Genomic DNA, 24,643 nt, shown 5'->3' with positions numbered 1-24,643 from the left:
TCCTTTCAGAGCCCAACTTGTTACAGTGGCTTGGATGGAAAATCAATAACTCAATCCTAGAGACAAGCAAGCCCTGGCCGTTCAATCTGGTGGGGCTTTTCCTTCAGAGGTGGAGTGCGCGGATCTGTTCTGGGGGATGTTATCACCACCTGCCTTGCTCTCAATCCAGCAGAGGGATCTTTTGTTTATTTCAAGATATGCAGCCCCCTGACCCCCTAATCTCGACACTGTCCCTTTAAGAATCCGCCATCCCCAGTCCTCACTCCTTGCTCCTCGGTTTCCACCCCGCCCTGCTCAACATGCTTCTGCCCTAGGACTATTCTGTTCACGGCCACTAGGCGGAGCTATTGTTTCACTAGAGGTCCTAACCTCCCCCCTTTCCCACCCCAAGTCTGGTCTTAAAGAAAAACTCATCTCCCCCCTCAGGGTCTGTCTACACAGCCCAGGGCGCTGACCCCGAAGCCCCGCTTCTGTCTGGTCTAAACCCGGTCATTGTGCAGAGTGGACGCAGCTCAAGCCACGGACCCGAGTCAGACGCAGGTGTGTGCAGGGCAGTCTGGACGCCTGAGCACTGCCATGAGACCTGGCTCCAGCAATTGCAAGCCCGGGTTTACGAGGCAGTGTGGACGCTCAAGCACGGGCTTGGAAATACTTGGAAACACGGTAACTGGAGCTGGGAAGGGCTTATTCCATTGTAGCCTGTCCCCTTACCGGGGGGGGGCGTTGCTTTATATTTGACGGTAGTGCCTACAGGCCCCAGCTGACTCCCACAGTGCAAGGCGCTGTACGTACCTACAGCAGAGATCAGTGCCTGCCCTGGAGAGTCTAAAGTCTCAAAAGGCAGAAGATTACTGTCCCATTTACAGCTGGGGAACAGAGAGAGAGTTTAAGTGACTTGTCCAAGGTCACCCAAGCTGGCTGTAGCAGAGAATTGAACCCCTAATCTGCTGAGTGCCAGATAAGGACCTGCTCACAAAGCCGCCCTCCCCCTCTACCAGAGGAAGCTGAATGCTGGTTTCATTAAAGCCATCCAGTGGTTTCACTGGGGAGAGATGGTTTTGCCCCAGCGCTGCCAGTATGTATCAGCTAGCCCGGGCCAGAACTAGGGTATTGGTTGTGATGGGCCTGAACCAAACCCCAGATCCTCATGTCATGGCATTTGGAATCCAAGCCTGTATCTTTGTAATTGTCAGAGCCCAAACTCCTGGGACACAAACCCCCTGGGACGCTGGGGAGTTTTGGAACCTGGAGCTGGGTGTTGCGACTGGAGTCCAGCTTCCATATTGATTTTTGCGTGGGTGGGGAGGAGATTTGGTTTGGGCCCAAACACTCCCCCAGATCTTTGGGAGGGGGGCTGCGATGTGGCTCTGTCACAACCTCTCCGGGTTCAGAGCCTCGCTAAGATCAGCCGAGGATTTGATCCAATTCAGTAGCTGAGCAGTCAGAGAGTTAAGAAGGAAACGTGTGTTGCTGGGAGTCACGACCCCTACGGTCTAGTCCCAGCTCTGCCACTGATCTGCTGGGTGGCCTTGGGCATGTCACTTCCCAGTCCCCTCCTTGTGCCTCAGTTTCCTTATTGATAAAATGATTCTGTGGATGAGAAGTGCTAGATCAGAGCTAGGTATTGGCATTAACGCATCTAATCCTGCCCCCCTGGTCTGTCCTGATCGGTATGCTTCCTAAGGGCCAGATGCTGCTGTCAATTAGAGCGATGTAAATCTGGACTAGCTCTCGACAACAGTGGAGTTACTGCGGATTTACACCAGTGAGAACGCAAATGCGTTCCCGTCCCACCGTTGCCAGAGGAGCGCCCAGTCACCGGGCCGGCGTCGCCCCATCTTTCCACGGATTTCAATCCAGCCGTCCCCCCTCAGCGGCGTGTGCCGCGGCGACGATCCGAATCTAGGTGGAAATAGCCTCGTACTACTGAAAGGAGCGGCGGGCCCGGAGGAGATGAGATGACCCAGGCTGGGTGGGACGGGGCGCATGGCCCAGGCCAGAGTCAGGCTTTATTATTAGTGTGGGGCTGTGAAAATGGAGTGGACAGAGTGAGTCTGGATTGCTTCCTAACTGGGCAGGCAGGGAGCTCTGCCAATAAGCCAGCTGCCCTGCTGTTTAAAGCGACACCTACCCTGATTTTCCTTTTGCAAGGGGTGTGTGGGGGTGGGGGGGGGATCAGGAGCTCCCCCCCAGACAGGTGAGCCTGGAGACATGTTTCTCTCCTCCCAGAGGCCGGGGGGAGGGACTAGACAGGGAGGCTGAGCAGTAACATGACACATAAAGGGATGGGGGAGAAAGCGCTGGAGAGCAGAGGGAGAAAGGAGGCTCCTGTGTGGGGCAGGGACGCAGGCACCGGAGCTCCCAGGCTTGTGGGAAGCCTCATTAGGAGACAGAGAAAGAAGGGGGGGGGTGTCAATCAGCCAAGGGTGGGGGGAAGGGGCGCGAGCTCCTTTCTAAGGCTAGGGGAGAGCAGAGGGGTTCGGAGGTGACCAGCCAGTGCAAAAGCTTTGCCCCCTCCCATCATCCCCCCCCCCTCCAGCTAGGAGCTGCCCGGTGCATTTCTCTCTTCCCCACCCGGCTGCTTTGCCCCCTCCCGCTTCGAGATGCCCAATTTCTCCGGGAACTGGAAGATGAAGCACTCGGAGAACTTCGAGGAGCTGCTGAAAGCGTTGGGTGAGTCAGTGGGAGCTCTGCCCCCCCCGGATCCCTGAGCACTGAGGCCAGCCCGAGCCGGGGGGGGGGGGAATAGCAGATGACTCAGGGTGAGACAAGCCAGCTGCTCGACATGAACCCGGCATCACCCCGTGGGGCAGGGAGCGCTGGCTCCGTGGAGAGCATCCATCCCCGGGCTCTCGGAGGGGTGCAGGAAACTGACCCTCCGGGGCCGCCTTCTGATCTCACTCACGCGTGCCTAAATCCGGAGTCACTCCACTCCCGGCTGCTTCGGTTGGCCTCAGTGGAGCTGCTCTGGGTGTACCTGAGACCGGGGGTAAATCTCCTGGACGGAATTGCTCTGGGTGGACACCAGGAGTCACGGGGTATTGCTCTGGAGTTACACCAGAGATAGCGGAGTAACTCCGCTGAGTACATGTGCTCTGGGTTTACACGGGCGAACCGGAGATCAGGATCCGGCCCTACGGTGGAAGCGAAGGGAGCCTGGCGCTGGATTAGACCGAACCTCAGGGGTGACTGGGAGCTACAATGGGCCTGATTCTCCTGGCAAACTGGTGTAAGTCAGGAGTAGCCCTTGAAAAACCACTGGGGAGTGAGTGGAGAATTGGCCCAGTGGCTAATGTAGCGGGGACTAAACTGTCTGATGGGGGCAGGGAGTTTTTTTCCTTCTCTTCCCCTCCTTTTTCCTGGTTCTGTTCTTTAGCCTCCCTTGCCAGTGCCCTTCTCAACCCAAGCCCCCTCTCCTGTCGGATCTACCAGGGAGCAGCAGGAGACAGTCAGGTTAGGACTGGCCTTGTTGCAGATCATCCAGCTGAAGCATCTGGGAATCAAACCGCAATTCTCCCCATGGGAGGTAGAGCCTAGTGCTACCTTCTGGCCGTTTGCTGCCACGCATGGGTGCAGGGTGCTCTGCCCAGCGCCCGGGGAAGGGTCTGTCCGGCCTCAGCTCTGATCCCCAGCCGGCTCCCCCTCCCCTGTGCACCCCGCCAGTGCTGGGGGCAGGGCGGGGAGGAAGATGGGACTTTCCAGCCAGCCCCACATATCTGCAGAGGAAGTGAGTAAACGCTGAGCCTGCGAGGGAGTGACGCACTCTCGGATGGGCTCGTGAGGGACTCAGCCTGTGACTTCGGGAGCGTTTGGCTCTGTGCCTCAGTTTCCCCATCTAACAACACTGCTCCCTAGAGGGGGTTGTGAGGCAAAACGAATCGGTGCTTCAATTCTGCAGAAAGGGGTGTGGTAAAAAAAAAAAACTTGGGATGCTGCAGGGAGGGGGTGATTGGGTGGCCTGGTCTGGATCCAGCGTTCAGGGGGGTGCTGGGATCTGGGATCCTGGCACGGCTCATTAGCCCCCTTGTTATATCTGTGAAGTTTCAGTTGGGGTCACAACTGCTTCTCCCCTCTAAAGTCTAGGGGCTCCAAGGGGATGGTGAGGGGGGGGGAGTGGGCTGCTCCCATTGCATGCCCCCTGCCACCATAGACAATACCCTGCCTGCTTGTTGGTTGTTAGAGACTCAGAGACTTTAAGGTCAGAAGGGACCATCATGATCATCTAGTCTGACCTCCTGCCCATCACAGGCCACAGACCCTCACCCGTCCTCTCCTGTAACAGAGGGATTGTAGGGACTGTGTGTGTGATCGGGGACACCGTGCCGTGGGAGACAGGTAGGGAGAGCACCTGTAACAAACAAGCAGGAGCCAATGTGAAAACCCCTTTAGATAACGATCTATAATCCGCCCCCCATGCTGAAAAAGGGTTCCTGATAAATTAGAGACGTGGTCAGACCAGCCTAAATTACTAACAAGGCTCAGCCCTTCTAATCACAGATCTCCCCGGGCTTTACAAAGACACCTTAGTATGGCTATCCCCATTTTACAGATGGGGGAAACTGAGGCACGGATGGGGGGGCTTGCCTAAGAGTCACACAGCTCATCAGCAGCCAAGTTGGGAAGAAAACGCAGACCTCCTGCCGTCTGCTCACTGCACCATGCTTTCCTCACAGAGCCAGGAGCAGAACCTAGGAGTCCTGACACCCAGACCCTTGTTTGAACTGCTGCTCCATGCTATTTTCCCTCCATCCATGCTTAATTTGTGCAGGGGCTGAGCCCGACACCTCTGGGCCTGGCAGTTCACAGCCCTGGCACCTCTGGGCTGGGCAGTTCACAGCCCTGGCACCTCTGGGCTGGGCAGTTCAGAGCCCGGCACCGCTGGGCTTGTTGCATCAGTTATGAATGTAAAAAAATTCCTTGCATCCCGGCCCCCCTTCTATTACAATTAAGCCCTGCCCTGCGCCTCTGACCTTTCCCCAAAGCCCCTGTGTGCTCTTTAGCTCTGGGGCGGCTGGGGCCGGTCACCCCCTGTCGATTGCAGAAAGCTCTGGTCTTTCTCTGACCACCAAACCTGAGCAATGTTCGGGCGGCCCAGGCTGCTCGCTGGGGTGTGTTGAGATACGGGCTGTAGCTCTTGGCACCGGCTCGGGCCTTCGCTGTTGGATGCCGTTTGGGAACCCGCCTGTGTCCCGGCAGAGTTGCTGTGGACTGTGTTATGACTAACCTTTCACAACCAGCACGAGCCTCCCCCGTGGCGATCTCGCCTGCCCCGGTCGAGGCGCTGGCGCTGCACAGAGAGGGCTTGGGGCTCGTCCTCCTCCCTCCCGGCTTTTTCTTGCAAACGACGTGGAAACCACAACAGGGCTGGCCGGGCCTTGGTGGAAGGGCCCCGGTGGGGACGCCTTGTTAGCTCCCCAGGAGCTGTGCGGAGAGCTCCGGGGTGGCTGCTGGGGGCGGTCCCTTTGGGTATGTCTACACAGCGAAGAACAACTCGTGGCTGGCCCAAGCAAACCGTCTCCGCTGGAGCTTGAGTTCTTGGACCCTCCCAGCTCGCAGGGTCCTGGGCCCCGCGCCCCAACCCCAGCCCAGATGTGAAACAGCCCCACCGCCCGAGTCAGCTGGCACGGGCCAGCCGCGGGTGCCTCGTTCCTGTGTAGACAGACCCTCTGTTTGCTTGGCAGTGAAGGGTCTAGGCCAGGGGTGGGCAAACGTTTTGGGCTGAGGGCCACATCTGGGTATGGAAATTGTATGGCGGGCCGTGAATGCTCAGAAAATTGGGGTGCGGGGGGACGGTGAGGGCTCCGGCTGGGGGGGCGGGCTCTGGGGATGAGGGGTTGGGCTGCAGGAGGGTGCTCTGGGCTGGGACCAAGGGGTTCGGAGGGCAGGAGGGGGATCAGGGCTGGGGCAGGGGGTTGGGGCATGGGAGGGGGTTGGGGTGCAGGCTCCGGGCGGTGCAGAAGCAGCGGCATGTTCCCTTTCCGGCTCCTACATGGAGGCATGGCCAGGCAACTCTGCATGCTGCCCTGTCCACAGGCGCCGCCTCTGCAGATCTCATTGGCTGTGGTTCTCGGCCAATGGGAGCTCTGGGCGCGGCACTTGGGGTGGGGGCAGCATGCAGAGTCCCTTGGCTGCCCCTACGTGTAGGAGCCAGAGGGGGGACATGCCACTGCTTTCAGGAGCTGTGCGGAGTCATGGTACGCACGGAGGTGGGCAAGCCCCGGACCCTGCTCCCCGACTGGCGCGCCGGAGCGGGACAAGCCCTGGATCCCGCTCCACGGCAGATGCTCGAGGGCCAGATTAAAACATCTGAAGGGCCGGATGTGGCCCCTGGGCCGTAGTTTGCCAACCCCTGGTCTAAGCAGATTGGCCTAGAAGATAGCACACTGGGCTGGTGTTTAGGAGACCTGATTTCTAGTCATGCCTCCGTAAGTGGCCTGGTGGGTGACCTCGGGCAAATCATGTCTCCTCTCCATGCCTCAGTTTCCCCCTCTATAAAATGGGGCTAATGATGCTTATCTCCTTTGCAAAGTGGTTGGTGAGCTGTGGCTGAAACGTGCGAGTGGATGGTAAGGAGTTCTTACGTGGCTGTGCTAACAGCTTCCCAGTAGATCTTTGCTCTTTGAAAAGCCCCTTCTACGAGGCAACGGCTGGTCACGTGAGAGGGGGCCCCGGTGTCTTCGCTTTGTCGGCCACGCTAAAGGTGCCGCTGCTGCTGGTGGGGTCGGCTGTGGTTGTTGGACCCAGGAGTTCTGGAACTAAAAGGTGTGAGATTCTACTGGTGGCACTAAACGTCTGTTAGCTGAAAACCTGCATCAGAGCGCTAGGCATAAACCTGTCCAGGTGATCCAGCCACTGGTGACCAAGGAGCACGGCACATTAGCATGGGTGATACAACGCATCCCACCCCGGGTACTTACCCGTACGTCTCTTCTCCACTGCACTCAAAGGGTGTGACTCACCTGGGTCAGCTGAGGTGGGCTCATGGCGCTTGGGCTGAGGGCTGTAATACCGCAGTGTAGGCATCCGGGGTCTGGCTGGAGCCTGGGCTCTGAGACCCTGGGCGGGGAAACCGAGCGTCTACACTGCAGTTTTGAGCCCCACAGCCCGAGCCCCGTGGGGGGCACATGCAAGCTAATTGCTTGTGCAAGGTGTGGGGGTGGGAGTAGGTGGGGGGCAGGAAGAGGATTCTTAAAGAGACAGGCCCCCCTTCCTCCAAAAAAATCTGTGCTGGGGGTGGCTGTGATCCAGGGTGCTGCAACCGGGCAGGAGATGCCAAGATGTGCGTGAAGCCAGCCCGGCTTAGGGGGTCCCCCCAGAAGGAAACAATTAGTGAGGAAAGCCTGGGGTGTGGGGGGGATGTTGTAGGGCAGGGGCATCTGGGCTCCTGATGTCACCTGGGAATTTAAAGTTGGGGAAACCCCTTGCTCCAGGGCCAGTGAGGTCTCAAGCGCCTTCCACCGGGATCAGGCCCCTCGAAGGTGAAATGGCCCCGGGGTGTAAGAAAATGCCTTTCGGGTCAGATTTCCTAGCGCTAAGCGTTCAGGAGCTTCTACTGGGGAACAATGGAGAATACTCCCCTTCCCCGCATTGGAGAACAAGGAAAAAATCCCCTCCTCCTCCCTCCCTCCACTACTGGAGAACAATGGAGAGACCCCCTCCCCCCACCGAGGACAAAGGAAAATGCTCTCCCCCCTCACTATTGAGAACAATGGGAGCTGCTGGGTTCTGGGAAGTCAGTGACCAGCTTGGCTCGATTCCTCCCAAACCCTCACCAGGCAGTGGGGCGAAACACCCCCCCTTTGCCAGCGCTCGCTTGCTCTCCCCTCCGCTTGACCCTTTCCGAGTGAAACGAGAAGCGAGTGGAGCAGAATATTTTCCAGGTTAGAGGATATGTAACAAATACTTCAGTATAATTATCACTTACTTATGTTTCACTTGGTTTCCCCCCCCCCCAACCCCCCTTCCCTGTCTCCGAATCAGCGACGCTGGAACTCACAGGCGCTGGAGAAACCTTAGCAGAAATATAAATCTGCCAGCTGATGGAGTAAATCTTGGGCTTTCCCACAAAAGCAACAGGGGTCCCGACTTTTATCAGGCATGGGATTTCACTGGCATCTTAGCAGCATTAAGCTAAGTTGATCTCTCCTGGCACTTACTGGTTTGTGGGGGGAATGGCCGGCTATAAAGGGGAAGGGACACTCAAGATAATGAGCCATGAAATTTAAAGATCGGACTTGCTTCCCCAGGCTCGTGCTGTTTTACCTTTTGCATTTGGCTAAGTTTAGGTAGTTGAACTTGGTTAGTTGGTTTCCTCCTTCCTTTGTTTCTAGTCGCTTTCGCTTCCTAAAGTAGTAAAACACTGTTGTGTGAGGGTCTCTGAGGCAGCCGGGGGAATGTGTAAATGTAGCTAACTGTGGGATTTATTAGGATCGTTACTTGTAATACACGAGGTCAAGATTTTGAAAAGTCACAATTGCTTGGATCTCGGTGCCCAGTTGGGGGGGAAGAGGGGCGCTAAAGCACCCGGGCCAACCCCGAGAGTTTGAAAATCATGAGGCAGGACTCCAAAACTAGTGAGATTGCCAGAAACATTCGTGAGATTTTTAAAACTGATAATCTTTGCTTTCTGGTGTCTGAGCTTTTAGGGTAATGTTCACTTTCCTTTTTCAAGCTTCTTTCTGTACGCATGAGGGCGAGAACCTTTTTAAAAAATGAAAGCTGAGGTCTTCCCATGACTCCAGGAGCTGGGGCTTTAAGCAGAACACCTATGGTTGTGCTGCTCATGATAAAAACCACAAGGGTTGGTCACGCTGCTGAAGAGACCTGATCTCCCTCCCCCACCCCCACACATGCAGAGTGAGCAGTTCTTGCTGCAAATCATTTAACTGGGATCTCACATCTGGCTTTGAATTCACCCAGAAGTGTAGGCAGCTCACCCCCACCGACTTGTAACTTGTTCAGTCCAGCTGCAGAGCAGAATAGAAAACCTCTAATTATTGAGGGAGACCAGTCCCTGGCTGAGCTGAACTGTCTCAGAGAGGCACATAGGAATGACCAGATTGGGCCAAACCAGTGCATCCATCTAGCCCAGCACCGGCAGCTGCAAAGAAAACTCTGCTGGACATCCCTGGGATAACCTACCCACAGAGAAACTTCCCTCCCTGATGCCTGAGGATGGATATCCAAAGGTTCCTCTTTTAAATCCTCCCCATTATAACTCGGGATGTTGTCATTATCCATATACGCACCCAGTCCTCTTCTGAATACTGCTCAGCCATTGGCCTCGGCAGTACGTTGTGGCAATGAGTTCCACAGGCACGAGCGTGGGTCATGTGGCATTGCCGAGAGGCACATGGATTGTCTGGTTTCTGCCCCCTGGAAATGGTGGGGGCGCGGACACAAACCAAACATCTAGGGAGCTACAGCTCAGAAGCCAGCCCTGAATTTCCTTGCTCCAGGGAGAGAGGCTGGCACCCTTACCCCGAGCCCCTAACCCGGTGCCCCAGCACAATAGTGGAATGCAATGGGAACAATGACCTATGCACGAGGTTTGGGCAGCTTCCAGGGCATTGCATTGCTCAGAGACAGGCCCGTATTGTGAGGAGATGGGAATGCCGAAAAATGGGGGGGGGATCTATTCTTCCGGCAGCGCTCACGCCTTGACTCCTGGGGCGTCAGACTAGGAGAAGAAACATCCAAGAATTTGAACTGTGGCCTTGTGCACCCAAAGGTCAGCCCTGCTTCTGCGCCGAGCGCTCTCTGACTAGCCGGGGAACAATGCAGCTGTTCCCGTGAGCCAGGGCTCCTGTTCCGTGCAACCCGGATCTTTGCAGGCCCCCGAGCGGGATTCCGGGCAGCGGTAGCATGACCGTGGTTGGAGCAAACCAGACAATAACGGGGCCAGCAACGGGGCTGGGATTTGCAGCTCCGTTGCGTCCCGGGGCGGCTCAGCGAGGCGCTGCGAAGACGTTGGCTCGGTCTGTAGCTGAGTGCAGACGGAGCAATAACCACTCGGGGTGGATGGAGTCCGGCAGCAGCAGGGAGAATGACGTCCCGCGGCAAGCGAGCGCCAACGAGAAAATGGCGGGGGGCAGATTTTTAGGGGCTGCGCTGTTGCCTCTGCGTCGTGACTTTGGCTTCCTTCTCCAAGACTCAAGCAGGCGGTGCATCGGTCAGCTGGGGGCAAAGCTGCCCACTCCACCCTCCAGCAGCCTCCGTTTGCAAGAATGACCCACGCTCCACGGGCTAGATTTTACATGAGGAGTCCCCCGATGTCTCTGGGCCACAGAATCTCACGCAGGCTGGAGCTGACCAGCTGGGGGCCTGGGGGAAAGCCACTGAATTGCTCACTTCCCCCAGCTGTAACATGCAGCTAATCAACCTCCCCCCGGCCCGGGGCTGTCTTGTCAGAGGGTGAGCTCTCTGGGGCAGGGATCGGCTGTTGCTCTGTTGGTGCAGCCATGGCATAATGGAGCCCTGGTTACGGGCAGATATGTCACCACGATAAACCCATCACCTCCCTGCTTTGGTCCTGCTTTGAGCAGGGGGTTGGACTAGATATCTCCTGAGGTCCCTTCCAACCCTGATCTTCTATGATTCTATGCTTCTCCCCCTCTGCTTCCCGTATCACTGACCGTCTCTTCCCCTGCAAGATCAGAGGGACATTAGGCCCATCTCTCGGGGATGGTCAGCAGACAGCTCAGGCTGACCAGTCAGTATATAGCAGCTCATGTCTTTGCAGTGATAAAGGCTGGTCTTGTGGTGGAAGGCCCTGGCCCGGGGCTCAGGAGACCTGGGTTCTGTTCTCAGCTCTGCCCTAGATTCCCTGTGCGACCCTCAGCAAGTCACTGTATTCTGATGTGCCTCAGTTTCCCTCATCTGTAAAATGAGAATAAGCCTTCTCTTACTCTGGTTTCTCTTCAGAGCGGTGTGGTGTAGTGGAGAGGGCTGGGGCTCAGGAGGGTGGGATTCTGTTCCCTTCTCTGTGACCAGCCTGCTGGGTGATGCTGGGTGGGCCACTTTGGCCCTGTGGGCCTCAGTTTCCCCAGCTGTAAAATGGAGCTAATGACACTGACTTCCCTTGTCAAGCGCTATGAGATCTATGGATGGAAAGCTTTATAGACGAGCTAGGGGGAGTTGTGCGTGTTGTTATTTTGTCTTTGGTGCAGGGGCTGTCTCTTGCAGTGTGTCTGTGCAGCGCCCGGCACCATGGGGCTCGGACCTTGACCGAGGCCTCTTAGGCACGACTCTACTAGCAATAATAAAGAGTTTACCCAGCCCTAGCATGGAGCATCTTGCTGGCTGGATTGCTGGGATCCGTGTCTCCGGGACGCCCCCTCCCTTATTTTTCCTTATTCAGCAAATTTATCCCTTGAACAGCCAAGCCCTGAGAGCAAATAATGGGGAGGAATTTAAACCGCCGGTGCTGCTTTGCAGCTGGGGTTATTCTATCTCCGCAGCACGAGGCTCTGTCATGGAAAGTCAGGGCTCCGATCCTGCCCTAAGAAGCCTCACAACCGGGGAATAATGAGCAGATTGGCAACAGCCTGTCGCTGCCATGTGTACCCAGCGGTCTTATACGGCATACGGCTTCCTTCCCGGGGCGTGTCTACCCCCGACTTGGGCAGTGCAGCGGTGGGTGTACGGGAGTAGCCTGCTTGTGCTGAGAGGGGAACTAAGTACCTAGATTTAGCGTAACCTTTCTGAGAGGCAGGGTGAAGAGTGGGTTCTGTTCCGACCTACCCATTTTCCTGTGGATCTGACCGTTCTGGAGATGATCCAACACCCTCCTTTGCCTGTCTAATGTCTTTGTCACCCAAGAGAAATTCTCTTTCCAGCCATAACAAGCTTTTATCCATGGATCTCACAGCGGTTTCCTAGCATTAAACTTCCCAGCGGCCTGGGGAGGTTCCTAGCATCGTTACTGCTGCTCTACAGCTGGCAGAGGGGAAATCGAGGCACGGAGAGGGAAAAGGGACTCACCCAAGGCCATGCAATGAGTCAGTGGCAGAGATGGGATTAGCACTCAGAGCTCTGGCCCCAGCTGATGGTTTCGCTCCTCATTTGACGCCAACTGTTCCTTGCTCCCCACACCCCCTTAGCCACAGCTAGCAATGCAGGGGTCAAAGTAACACAGAGGATATTCTAGGCTGCTCACAAGACCTTCCGTCTACCGCAGCCCGGGGGTCGGTGGCACTGTTCTGATTTACACCGGCTGGGGTTCTGTCTCTATCTTGCCCACGCTCACCCCTGGCCCAAGAAGCAGGGGGAGGGACAATCGCCCTCTTTAACCCCTCAAGCATCAGCATCATCTGTCTTCTCCAGCAGTGTCACATGGTTCCTGTGTCTCATGCTCCCCCCTCCCTCCCCCAAACTATTCGTGACTCAGCATCCGGAGCAGACTGTCGGATCAGACCCTCTCTCCCCCCACGCCTGGTGACAAAGGACCAGCTGCCAGCCAGCCAGGGGCAAGGGGCAATCTATCCCAAGGCTGGTGCTGCATTCTCCAGCGGGTTGCCCCAGCCCAAAGAGAAAGGCAGCCTCTTGGAGGCGTCTGGAGTGGGGCCAGCTCCCGGAGCAGGGGCGCCGGTGTGGGCGGTGCGCATCTTGCACTCGGAGAAGCTGGATCTAGTCCTGTCATCGGCTGCAGGCTGTGTGTGTACAGGGGGAGATTCTACATTCCCGAGCCCGCCCGCCCCCATCCCATTCTCCATCTGGGGTCAGGAGTCCAGGGGACCAGGGGGAAGTCTAGGGACCTAGCTGGGGTCCTCTTCGGTGCATCTGTTAAGTGGGTTTTGTGCTGGTGGGAGCCCCCATGTTGGCAGCTCTGGAGTCCTCGGTTACTCACTGTAATAAGGGGGGCAAAGGCAGAAACTGCATGGCTTTTCCCCAGCTCCCAGGTCCCAGCTCTGCGGAGCCCCCATCCATCTGCCGAGGCAGCTAACAAGGGGATGGTACCATTCTTAGCAGGCCCAGGGACACTTGAGGAACCGAGCTGAGACCCAGCAAACTTGCTTCATGTAGGTCACTAGTTCTCCATCTCTTCTGTACCTACCCCCCCGCCCCATCTAGCTGGCATCCCCCTTCTCCTTAGCCATGGGGGAAGAGCAGGCGGGTTGTGACCCCCTGACACCATGTGTTCTGCCCCCCAGGGGCTGAGATCCCCTGACCCAGGCTGCAATCCCACACGTTCATGTCACATGGCCCACAGGGCTGAGACCCAGCGAACTCGCTTCATGTAGCCCCCCGGAGGCAGGATGTGAGAGGACGCCCGTGATGTTCTAGGGAGCGCCTTAACTCCTAGCACCGAGACGCGAACCGGAGCGTCTCTGATCCCGTCTGCGCTGCATGGGCATCCCCACGGTGCGGCCCAATGCATGCACTGGGCTCAAGGCAAGATCCGGGACCGATTCTCCAGGGGACAGCCTCTGTCCTGGTGACCCGAAGTCCTGGTCAGGCTAGAGGGGGCTGTTCCCCAGAGGTTACAACAGTGTCCGTCTCTTAGATCTCCAGACGCAGCGAGCCTGGTTCTCAATCAGAATCACACCCCTCTGGCGGCGTCCGGGAGCTGCAAAGCAGGTGATACCTTGAGACTCCCCTCTGCACTGGGGGTCTGCCCCGCTTGTGTGGCGCTTGTGCAAAGGCCTTGCAGCCCCCTGGGTTCAGGGGCTAGTTCTCAGCCTTTGGCATGGTTTCTATGCTCAGGAGAGGCCCCAGGGCTGGAAGAGCAGGGAGGGATGCGGGCCAGAATTGAGGGGCATCGGCAGAGCTGTAGGGGGGGAGCCCAAGACTGGAAGAGCAGGGTGGGGGTTGAGAGTCACAATGGAGGGACACGTAGATGCAGACTACGGTGATGGAAGGGGTTTTCCTGCCTCCCCGAGTGATGGTAGCTAAGTTGACAGAAGCATTCTTCTATTGACCTCGCTGTGTCTACACTAGGGGTTACGTAGGTCGACCTAAGTTTTGAGTGTAGATCAGGCCTGAGTCTCACGTTATCACAGGACTCCAGGGGCTGGGGATTTAAGAAGAGCTACAACTATCCGGAGACTTGGCAATGCCATAACACAGGTCACAGAATCTCAGCCAGTGTCTGCCCCATAGCCCTATCTGCTGCGGGGAATTCAAGTGGATTAACCAAAGGTGTACATTTAAACCAGATTAAGCCCCGCTGTAGACACTCTTATTCAGAATAAAAGCAGCCTTAATTTGGGTTAGTTTAATTCACTTCCAAAGCGCAGAATTATCCTGGACTAAAATCACATTTATTCTGGACTAGGAGGTCTATTCCGGTCCATTTCCCTGTGCAGACAAGCCCTGGACATGCAAAGAGGCTGTTGCGTTGGGGAAGGAGCACTGAGGCCCCTTTGCTGTACTCTGTTGACTTCACTTATACCCATTTTAAGGCCCCTTTAGCTGGTTTAAGAGGCCTTGGTGTAACCAAGAATCAGGCCCTTATTTTTGTAGGGTGCCCAGGGTTAGAGACCTGTTTTATACAAGGTGCTGAGCCCCTTCAGCTCAATGTACATCACAAAATCGGGCCCTGGGTGTCTCGGGCTCAGCCCTCAAGGTAAGAGGATGCTTCTGAAAATCTGGGCCTTGACCGCTCTCTGCCTCAGTTTCCCCCATCTGTAAAATGGGGGTGGTTCTATTTCCCTACCTCGCAGGGCTTAAAGGGTTCATGTAATCATGTCTGGAAAGTGCTTTGAAGATGGAAAAGTGCTCGGGTTTTCGTCCTGGACGTTAGTCTGAGTTCTGGGGCGTGGCTTCATTGTACACGAGCCCAGAGGCGCTAGGGGGCGCTGTGCAGCAGGGAGGCGGGTGGGTGACTCAGTAGGGGGCACTCTTCCCTATGTCTCAGTGCTGACCCCAACTCCCCGCTTGATGCTAGGGGGCGCTGGGCTACTACAGGTTCCATGGTGCAGATGAGATGTAAAACAAGACCCTTAGTGCTTCTGGCTACTCGGTATCCAATAGCCCTTTTCACAAATTCCAGTCGTGGTGGCTGTACCGGCTTCCCTAACATTACCCCTGGAGTTTTGTTGAGGTGGAATATTTTCCTTCACTTCCACTGAATTGCTGTGAAGCATAGCGTTGCTGTGAGCTGCCAGAGTGTTGACATGGCCCACCCCAGAAGTGGCTGCATTTCCGTGCGGGTTGAGTGCATGCTGTTAAATAGCTGCCATGTTCCACCCCAGACATGGCCCCAGCGCACCGGCGAGTGAAGCAATCCAAGTATATCCATTACCCCGAGATCATGCAGGATAAAAGATGAACTGTTACATGCCAGAATTGTTATTTTTATGACCTAACATCATGAAGCAATTTTTACAAGAAGAGTAACCTTACCACGCCCTTAATGAAATCACAGCAATCTCTGTTTGCATCAAGTAATCAATGAGCCCCAAAATAAAATAAAGTAAAAATTGGCAGCCTCTAGAACTTGGAACAACTTCAGGTTTCAAAAGAGCCTTTTCAGAAACAATAAAACATTCCCAGAGGGAGAGATCATTACTTCCCTTCTTCCCCTCTGAGAGTCACTTAACCTCTCTGGGCTGGGTTCACGCTGATGTAGAATCCCAGCTGTTAGAAGGGCTGGGAGGATTTAGGGTCGGATGGCTTGGCTTGACCCAGATGTAACAGCCACACGCCCTAGCTCTTATCATCCAGTAGATTCAAAGCATTTCACAAAGGAGGTCAGTTTCATTATCCCCCTTTTACACCTGGGGAAACTGAGGCATGGAGCGGAGCAGGGACGCACTCAGTGACGGAGCCAGGAACAGAGCCCAAGTCTGCTGTTTCTCAGGCCAGTGCGCTACCCACTAGGCCATGCTGCATCCCCTGTGTGAATTAGCAGTGACTCCATTGATGTGGATGGTGTTTACATGGATGAAGGGTAGGCATGGCCTTAGGTCAGGGGTGGGCAAACTTTTTGGCCCGAGGGCCACATCGGGGTGCGAAACTGTATGGAGGGCCGGGTAGAGAAGGCTGTGCCTCCCCAAACGGCCTGGCCCCCGCCCCCTGACTGCCCCCCTCAGAACCACCGACCCATCCAACCCCCCCGATCCTTGTCCCCTTACCGCCCCCTCCTGGGACCCCATACCCCAAACCGGCCCCCCCCAGGACCTCACCCCCTATCCAACCCTCCTGCTCCCTGTCCCGACTGCCCTGACCCCTATCCACACCCCCGCCCCCTGACAGGCCCCCCGGGACCCCACACCTATCCAACTCCCCCTGTTCCCCATCCCCTGACTGCCCCAACCCCTATCCACACCCCTGCCCCCTGACAGGCCCCCCCGGGACTCCCACATCTATCCAACCGCCCCGTGCTCCTTGTCCCTTGACTGCCCCCCCGGGATCCCCTGTCCCTTATCCAACCCCCTTGCTCCCGACCCCCTGCCCCCTTACCATGCAGCTCAGAGCAGCAGGAGCTCACAGCCCCACTGCCCGGCCGGAGCCAGCCGTGCTGCCCGCACGGTGTGTGGCTGCAGGGGAGGGGGGACAGCAGGGGAGGGGCCGGGGGCTAATCTCCCCGACCAGGAGTTCAAGGGCCGGGCAGGACGGTCCTGCGGGCCAGATGTGGCCCACCTCTGCCTTAGCTTCTGTTTTAGGAATGGCTAATAGAAGTTTGAATCACTGGCTAGTGGATTGTTAGGCAAACAAAGAGAACCCCAGCACCGATCCGTTACTAACCCCTCGATCTGCAGCACAGTCCCGGGCTACCGCACATGTTTCCCCGGCGTCCTGCAAGCTGCAGAGAGGAGCTGCCTGGTTTCCCACTGCCAGCTCTGCCCGGCGGGCTAACAAAGCCCTCATTCTCCCACGGTGCAGGGTGTCCCCAGAGGAAGGTGACATCTCTCTGTCTAGGACTAGATCCCCCTTGTTGTCTTTGTCAGACCGGGAGTCTTCTCACGTTTCCCCCTCTCCAGCTCTTGTGCAGATTAAGTAACATGGCGGCAAGAATTCTGTCTCCCACCACATTTCCACACCCCCCCCCCCCATCCCATGCCACCTTTCCTCAGATTTCTACTGTCACACAACTGCTGTTGTGTATGTTGCCATTGTCCCCTATTGGAGAGAACTGGGACTGATCAACATTGTCTCATAAACCCTCTACTGCTACTGGGGATTCTCCTTTAGTGCAGGTGTCTCAGGAGCATTTGAGTTCTGTCCCCACTTGCTATTTGCATTACAGTTGCTCCTAGAAGCCCCAAGTGAGACCATCATGCCAGGGGCTGCACAGACAAAGACGGCTCCTGCCCCAAGGAGTTCAGTCTTAACAAACAAGGAAGAATTATGAGTCTTATTTTTACAGATGGGGGAAACTGAGGCACGGAGCAAGTTGCTCAGCGTTAGTTGGTGGCAGAGGTGGGAACTGAACACTCATGTCCTGAGTCCCAGTCCAGTGCTTTGACCCCCTAGCCCAACTTATCTCTGCTATGCCTGAAAGATGTGAAGCTGGGAGCCCCCCCTTGGTGGGCCGGCCTGTCCAACTTTCCTGGTAAGGCCCTGGACAAGGGGGGCCTGACGCCGTCTTGTTTGCAGGCGTCAACGTGATGCTGAGGAAGATCGCGGTGGCCGCGGCTTCCAAGCCGGCCGTGGAGATCAAGCAAGACGGCGAGACCTTCTATATCAAGACCTCCACCACGGTGCGCACCACCGAGATCAACTTCAAGATCGGGGAAGAGTTCGAGGAGCAGACCGTGGACGGGCGCCCCTGCAAGGTAGGGGGAGCTGCTCTGGGCAGCAGGGGCTGCATGGCCCCTGCTTTTTGGAGCTAAGTCCCCTTTATTTTATCTGGGGGTGGGGGGAAAGCAGAGAGACCCCTGGACAGCTCAGGCCTTGGCTGAGGGGCTGATCCTACCCCTATGGAAGTCCCTGGCGAGACCCCCATGAGTCCAGTGGGGCGCCCAGCTGCCACTGCTTTGCTCCTGCTAATGGGGAGGGGATAAATAGTCCCTTGGGTGTCCTCTTGGTGGCGTAGGAATACCCGTGGGAAGTGATGAGTCACAAGATGGCGTCCCAGAAGTCAGGGAAGCTCAGGCCTGAGCCTGTAGCATGAGGGTCAAGTTCTTCGCCGGGGCCCAGCTTGTGTTGCTTCTGTTAATGGGGTGCGGTGAAATAGTCCCTCTGGTAACTGTGCTGATGGGGCAGGGATACCTCGTGGGGAGTGCTGAGTCATAAGAGGGCATCCCACCTCCTCAGAAGAGGGCTGAGCCTGTCCCATAAGGGCCATGTCCTCTACAACCGCTCAGCCTTCGCCTCTGCTAACGAGGAGGGGTAAAATAGTCCCTCGGAGAGCCGTGGCGGTGGCGTAGGGATCTCCGGTTAGGAGTGACACGTCACAAGATGGTGTCCCGGCGGAGGATAAAAGCGCCGCCCGGGAGCGTGATGGGTCACGAGCTGGCGCTGTAGAAGCCCCAGCGTAAGCCCCACGAGGCCTCCTTGTGCCACGTCCCGTGATCCTCCTGGCTCCCGTCTCCAGGCGGCGGAGCCGCTAAGATATATCTGAGCAAACTTCCCTCCTTAATCAATATGGGGGAGACCCTTCTGAGCCTGGCCGATTCCTGTTGATATTCACCTCCTCCCGCTTGTCGTACGCAAAGACCCTGCCAGGACAAATACGACAGGGGTTTCCCCATTGTGTCCCAGCTTGGCTTCTTTCTTGGGGACGCTGAGGCTTGCTGGGTGGCTGCCCCGTCTCTGGCTGGGAGGTCCGGGCAGGTTTTCATCACATAACCCCCCACGCAGTCATGGGGGAGCTCTACCTGCTCTTGGTGTATGCCCCTGATCAAAGTGTCTTAAAGGGGCAGCTTACTCAGTGTGACACATACACAACCCTGAACTCCAAGTCATGCTGTGTGACACCCCTCGGGTCCCGGTCTCCAACTCGCTGCGACACACACACACACACACACACACACACACACACACACACACACACACACCAAGGGTCAGACACACACCCATATCTGGACTCTGACTCACAATGTGTGACACACACACATAGACACAATCTGGATTGCAGTCACTTGGTGTGACCCCCCCCACACGGACTAAGTGTCACACAGACAGACACACACATCTGGACTCCGACTCACTAGGTGTGACACACACCCACTGGATTGCAGTCGCTCGCTGTGACACACACACGCACTCCTGCCTCTGCAGCTAGCAGCCTGTTCCCTCCCCCTGAAGGGGCGAGGGCTCCTTTCTTCCTCGCCATCCCATCCCATCCCGCCCCCCAGCGCCCCTCCGGGTGACGGATGAGCCCACACAACTGTCAGGCTGCACTAGAGTGTGGATCAAATTGCCAGCTTCTCTCTTGTCGAGGGCTGGGCCTGCCTAGTGCGTGATGGATGAGCCTTGTCTGCCGCTGGGCTAGTAGGGGCATGGCGGGGGCTTTGTGATTTAAAATGCGGTTGCATTGATCTTCTCCTTCCTTTCTTCCTTCCAGAGCCTGGCCAAATGGGAAAGTGAGAACAAAATGGTCTGCGAACAAAGGTTGCTGAAGGGGGAAGGGCCCAAGACCGGCTGGTCCCGGGAAATGACCAACGATGGAGAACTCATTCTGGTAGGCTGGCCTCTGCAGGCAAAGGGTTAAACGCCCCCCCCCCCACCCGTTGCTGTGAACCCCCTTTGCTTTCTGGCACAGGGTGGTTAAGCGCCAGCTGCGAATGCAAGAGTTGCCCGGGGAGTGAATGCCCCTGTCTACACTACAGCTGCAACAGTGTTTTGTAACCAGCTTGTGACGCTCTCCTCTGAGCGGTGGCCATCTGGGTCACCTGTGTTTGTGGGTCGGCTGCCTGACTGGTGCATTCTGGGACAGCCTGGGCAGCGCTCCCATAGTGCCTCAGGAGAGCATGCCCAGGGCACTTGCATGGCCTGAAGCAATGCATTCTGGGAAGAAGGAGGCCCAACCCCAACTGGTTGTACTGGGCGAGGATCCTGCCTACACTGTGCTGAACTGGCCAGGGCTTTCCAACAACTCCCCGCCCAGAGATTCCATCCCAGGGGGTCACGCTGAGCCCAGTGCATGCTGGGACAGGACTTTGGAAGAGGGGCAGGGCCTGACTCCAGTGCCTTGCACCTTGTGCAGTGGTTTACACCCGCACCCCCCCAGCCGGCACGGGTGCAAATGGCTGCCCGAGGTGCAGGGTGTGTGTGCTGGGGGAAGGGGCTTACATTGCAGTGTAGACGTACCCTCAGTGACCGAGCCCTGAGCAGTCGTCTCTGGGGTCTGCTCCCTTTGTTCATTTCCCCTCTTGCTGTTCCAGACCATGACAGCCGACGACGTGGTCTGCACACGGATCTACGTCAGGGAGTGAGACGCCCCGCTGAGCAGCGGAGGGTACTCCTGGCACCGCCCCCTTCCCGCTTGCCAATTGCAGCCTCTCCGCCGACCTTCAGTAACCACTCCGCCGGACTCCAGAGTATCCCGTTTACATGATGCAGGCCAGCGGCACCGCTCCACTTCATATTCCACTATCAGCCAGTCTCCTCCCCTCTCCGCCCGCTCCTCCCACAGCCTCTCTTTGCCCATGCAGCCCACAGAGCAATGTGAACTCCTCCCAGCCCCTCGTCCAAGTGGGTGACACAGAGGGTCACCATGTATCCACCCCCACCTCGGCTAGAGGTGACGCTAACGAAGCTGTCACTCCCAGCCACAGGGGGTTTGCCTGATTTGCGCCAGGATGGGGAAGGGGCCCTCTCTCAGCCAGTTCACGGTGGGCCCTGGAGAATGCTCACCTTGGAGATGACCCTGAGCCAAACCCCGCTTTCCATCAGCCTCGGTGGGCTTTGGATCAGGCCCATGTCCTGAGCAAACCTGGCGGTGGCTTGAAGTCGCGGGAATCGGGATGTGAATTAGCAGCCCAGGACTTAATGGGCTGAGGGTTCTGCTTTGCCACTTCCGGCCGATTTTTGTGCCCCGGGAGTATGAGCCGGGTTAAGACAATGAGGGCCACTCCGCACTGATTTAGCCACCAGCTGCCGAAATGCTTGGCAGTTCTGAGACACATCTGCATTTCCAGGTGCTGTCTCCCCAAGGCCTGATTCTGGGTTATTCCATTCCTGCACGTGGAGCCAGGATGTGGGGGAATGGGTTAAGGTGGCTTTGCCCTCCGCGTATTCTGGTGCTGTGCCCAGCCCACGGTGTACATAGGGTGACCAGATGTCCCAATTTTATCGGGACTGTCCCGATATTGGCTTGTTTGTCCCGCGTCCCGACCGATGTGCGGTCGGGACACTGGACAAACAAGCAATTTTGTCGTTGTGGAGGGAATCTTGCCCCCCGCGCCCCGGCTCCGTCCCCTCCTTCCCGCATTGGCTCCCTCCCCAAATCCCCGCCCTGGCCCCACCTCTTCCCCAACCACGGGGAATTCCTCCTCCCTCCCAGGCTTGCAGCATGGCGGCGCAAGCCTGGGAGGGAGGGTGGCGCTTCCTGGAGCTGGTGAGTCAGCTCCGGCACCGGGCGGGCAAGGGGGCTGCTCCCCCAGGAGGGAAACGAGGGGGCTCCTGCCCAGGCCGCTGCACAGTCGAGGAGAGCGGCTGGTGCTGGGGGAACACGGAGCAGAGACCAAGCAGCGGTTACAGGATGGTTTGGCTGCTGCCGCCATCCAGGGGATTGAGCGAGCTCTGGAAAAGTGCTGGGGCTGGGCAGGAAAGTGCCTCTGCCGGCCCAGGGCCCTCGGATCTCGCAGCCCCGGGAACCCGCTCCCCTGGTGTAGTGATGCTGCAGGAGGGAACCGCATTAACATTGTGATTAGCCCTGTGCTCTCTGCTCCAGCCTGGACCTGCTCCGGGGGCAGAGCTCGGAGTCAGGTAGCAAATGGGAGGGAAACTGCTCAGACCGGCTTCACCGGGACCATGAAGCAGCCCTTTTCCGCACCCACACGTTCGTGCTCTGGACCAGTCCCTGGGAGGACCCCTTCGGTGTGCCAGGCTCACTTAGGGTCACCAGGGCAAGCCCCTTGGCTTCACCGCCGCCTTCAGGGCCCGGGGCTGGGAGCGCAATGCGGAGGCTGCTCCAGCCCTGCAGCCCGCGGGGCAGTGTGGTGGGTCGGAGGCGGACACGCTCCTGCCGGGAGGGGCCGGGCCCGGCTACCTGGTTCGCCCCCTGCCCGGGTCCCCGAGCTCCCCGCGGCTGGAGAGGGGCTGTCCGGGGCTGCGGGGCCGAGTGTCCCAGCCCTGGCGGGGTGGAGCGGAGCAGCCCCTGCTGCGGGGCCAGGGCAACGGAGCCCGGGAACGGCTGGGCAGGGAGCTGCAGGAGGGGCCCGGAGCGCGGCTCGGCTGGGGGGTGCTCCGGGCGTTTTTGTTTTTTTTCCCCTCTCTGCCGCCGGCTTTTTTCTTCTCTGCCCCCCTCCCCCGCGGCCTTTTTTTTCTCCCCCCCCCCCCCCGCGTCCCGATATTTAATCTGTGGCATCTGGTCACCCTAGGTGTACATTAGTCTTCATTGTCCTCTGCCCCCATGGCCTCCCGAACGTAGGGAGTACCTGTAGTGCACTGCACGCTGGCAACGCCCCCAATTTCCTCTTTTCTGGGAGCAGGGCTGGTGGAGAGCCCCAGCTCCACATCGGCCAGGGAGGCCCACTGACAGTTGTACTGGTTTAACTAGAGGCGTGAATTTAAACCGGCACAAACCCATTAGTGCATGCTTTTAAACCGGAATAAGAGCATCCACACGCAGGGGTTTGCCCTGGTTAAAGTGAACTGGTTTTAAAACCGATTTCAGTTCAACTGGTGCAACTTTCGTGGGACAAACAGCTTAGCAGCAGTGCACTGAGGAGATCAGATTCCCTTCTAGAGTGGGGCTGAAGCTACTTATAGGGCAGAACCCAAAGGCACCTGGGTTGTACTTGAACTGTGGGCAGATGGAGCGCTGATTCTCATCCCCACCCCTTTATTTGCCCTCTCTCTGGATGGAATTTACCCCTGTGCGCAAAGCCTATGTGTAACCACCCTGATGCCGCACAATGCTTTGTCCTCCCGTAATAGGAAAAGCCCACCCCAAAGGCTCAGGTATCCCAGTCCCGGGTTCAGTTCCCACACTTGACCAGATTAGGGTGATCAATACCAGGAGCTGCATGGGACGTTTTTTTTTTCCATGTGAAAAATATCAACAGACACAACATTTCAGGTTTTCATTAAAAAAAAGAATCATTTTTTCAATAAAACCTCAAATGTTTGAACCATTTTTTTTCACAAACATTTCCATTGCATTGAAAAGCCCTTACCCACGGCGGATGGGGAATGGCCCGATGGGCACATTTCAGGGATCTCTTGTGGTTTATATGCATCACCAAAACACCATTCAAAACGGAGCGTCAGGGAGTGAATTGGTGCATTGCCTTTGAGCTGGCCTTGTCTTCAGAGGTACATTAAACCGGGGGGCAGTGATTTTAGCTTGCCTCTGCTTTGGGCACAAGAAGGGTTGGGTTTTTTTTTTTTTTGGTTGTGGTCAAGAAATGGCCTTTTTTCATGGGCAATTTGAGTGAAAAATCATTCATTTAAATTCCCCCCCCCGTGTTACAGTGGAATCCCTAATTGATGAACTAATTTGAGACAGAGGAGTCCATAAAATTGAAAAGTTCATAAAATCGAGCCTCTCCAAATGACGTCCTGTCCGTACGACGTGTAAATTACAGGGTGGTACAATGCACCAGGAGCTTAAGGAGGCCTGAAAAAAGTGTATGTGGGCCGGGGGGTCTATCACAACCTGAGAGCAGCAGCTTTGGTAAGACAGTGCTTAAAGTGCACTCCTTCCGTGACCCTGCTCCATTACAAAACGAATTTGGGCCGGGTTTACGCCCCCTGGAGACCCCCTCCGCTTCAAGCGCCGCCGTTGTTGCTTTCTTCTTGTCCTGCAGACCAACTGCAAAGTGATTCCCGGTGCATTGAAGGTATCGGAATGGGAAGGGACTTGTTCTTCATTGACTTGGTTCATATAAGTGGTCCCTTGGAGGGCTGGGCTTCGTAAAGTCAACATTTTGCCACCTTGCATGTGACTTACTGCATAGGCTTGCGCACAGGGGTAATTCACCCCCCTCCGAGACACCTTCCCCCTCCCCCATCGCATCCCTCTGGACAACAAGAGTTTCAAGGTGAAAAGTGGAAAGTGCTTTTTAAAAACAAACAAACAACCACCTGGGATTTTTATTTTATACAGAATATTTTTTCATATTCCCGTAGGAAGAAGCTGTAACCTAGTTGAGCTGCGTTCCTCTTCCCGTGTAGGGCCCTGTGCTTTCTCTCCCCTCTCTCAGTAGTTGCAACTTTTTCTGAGTATTTATTTGTTAATATTTTATTAAAAAGGAAACCGTGAACAAGCCCGTCTCCTGCGGGTCTGCGCAGCATTGCAGCTTGCCTGGAACACAATGTCCTTCCGACCCAACTCTCTCTAATAAACGGTTGATGAACGTATGCCTTGTCCTGGTCGTTCCTGGAAATCGCTGGGGGTGAAAATCACCAGCTCCGCGAGAGCCTTGATTCCTCTTTCCACAGTCCTGGCAGCATCACGTATGGGGATAAGTTGCTGCTAGTGGGGTGGTGTAAAAGGTGCCAAGTGGGGGAGGAATAGCTCAGTGGTTTGAGCATTGGCCTGCTAAACCTAAGGTTGTGAGTTCAATCCTTGAGGGGGCCATTTAGG

General features: G+C 56.6%; 1 protein-coding gene across 1 annotated transcript; it reads left to right on the top strand.

Moving 5' to 3' along the window:
- Window positions 1-2,287: 2,287 nt before the first annotated feature.
- CRABP2 (cellular retinoic acid binding protein 2) lies at window positions 2,288-24,417 on the top strand. Its single transcript, XM_065574306.1, has 5 exons — window positions 2,288-2,673; window positions 17,542-17,720; window positions 19,454-19,570; window positions 20,274-21,150; window positions 22,434-24,417. The coding sequence occupies exons 1-4, from the start codon at window positions 2,604-2,606 to the stop codon at window positions 20,322-20,324; spliced, it is 417 nt and encodes a 138-aa protein (XP_065430378.1). The 5' UTR covers window positions 2,288-2,603; the 3' UTR covers window positions 20,325-21,150; window positions 22,434-24,417.
- Window positions 24,418-24,643: the final 226 nt, after the last annotated feature.

Source organism: Chrysemys picta, chromosome 20, assembly GCF_011386835.1.
Source record: "Chrysemys picta bellii isolate R12L10 chromosome 20, ASM1138683v2, whole genome shotgun sequence".
Taxonomy (NCBI): Eukaryota; Metazoa; Chordata; order Testudines; family Emydidae; genus Chrysemys; species Chrysemys picta.
Note: the sequence above shows the minus strand (reverse complement) of the source record. Positions and strands in the feature narration are given on the sequence as shown.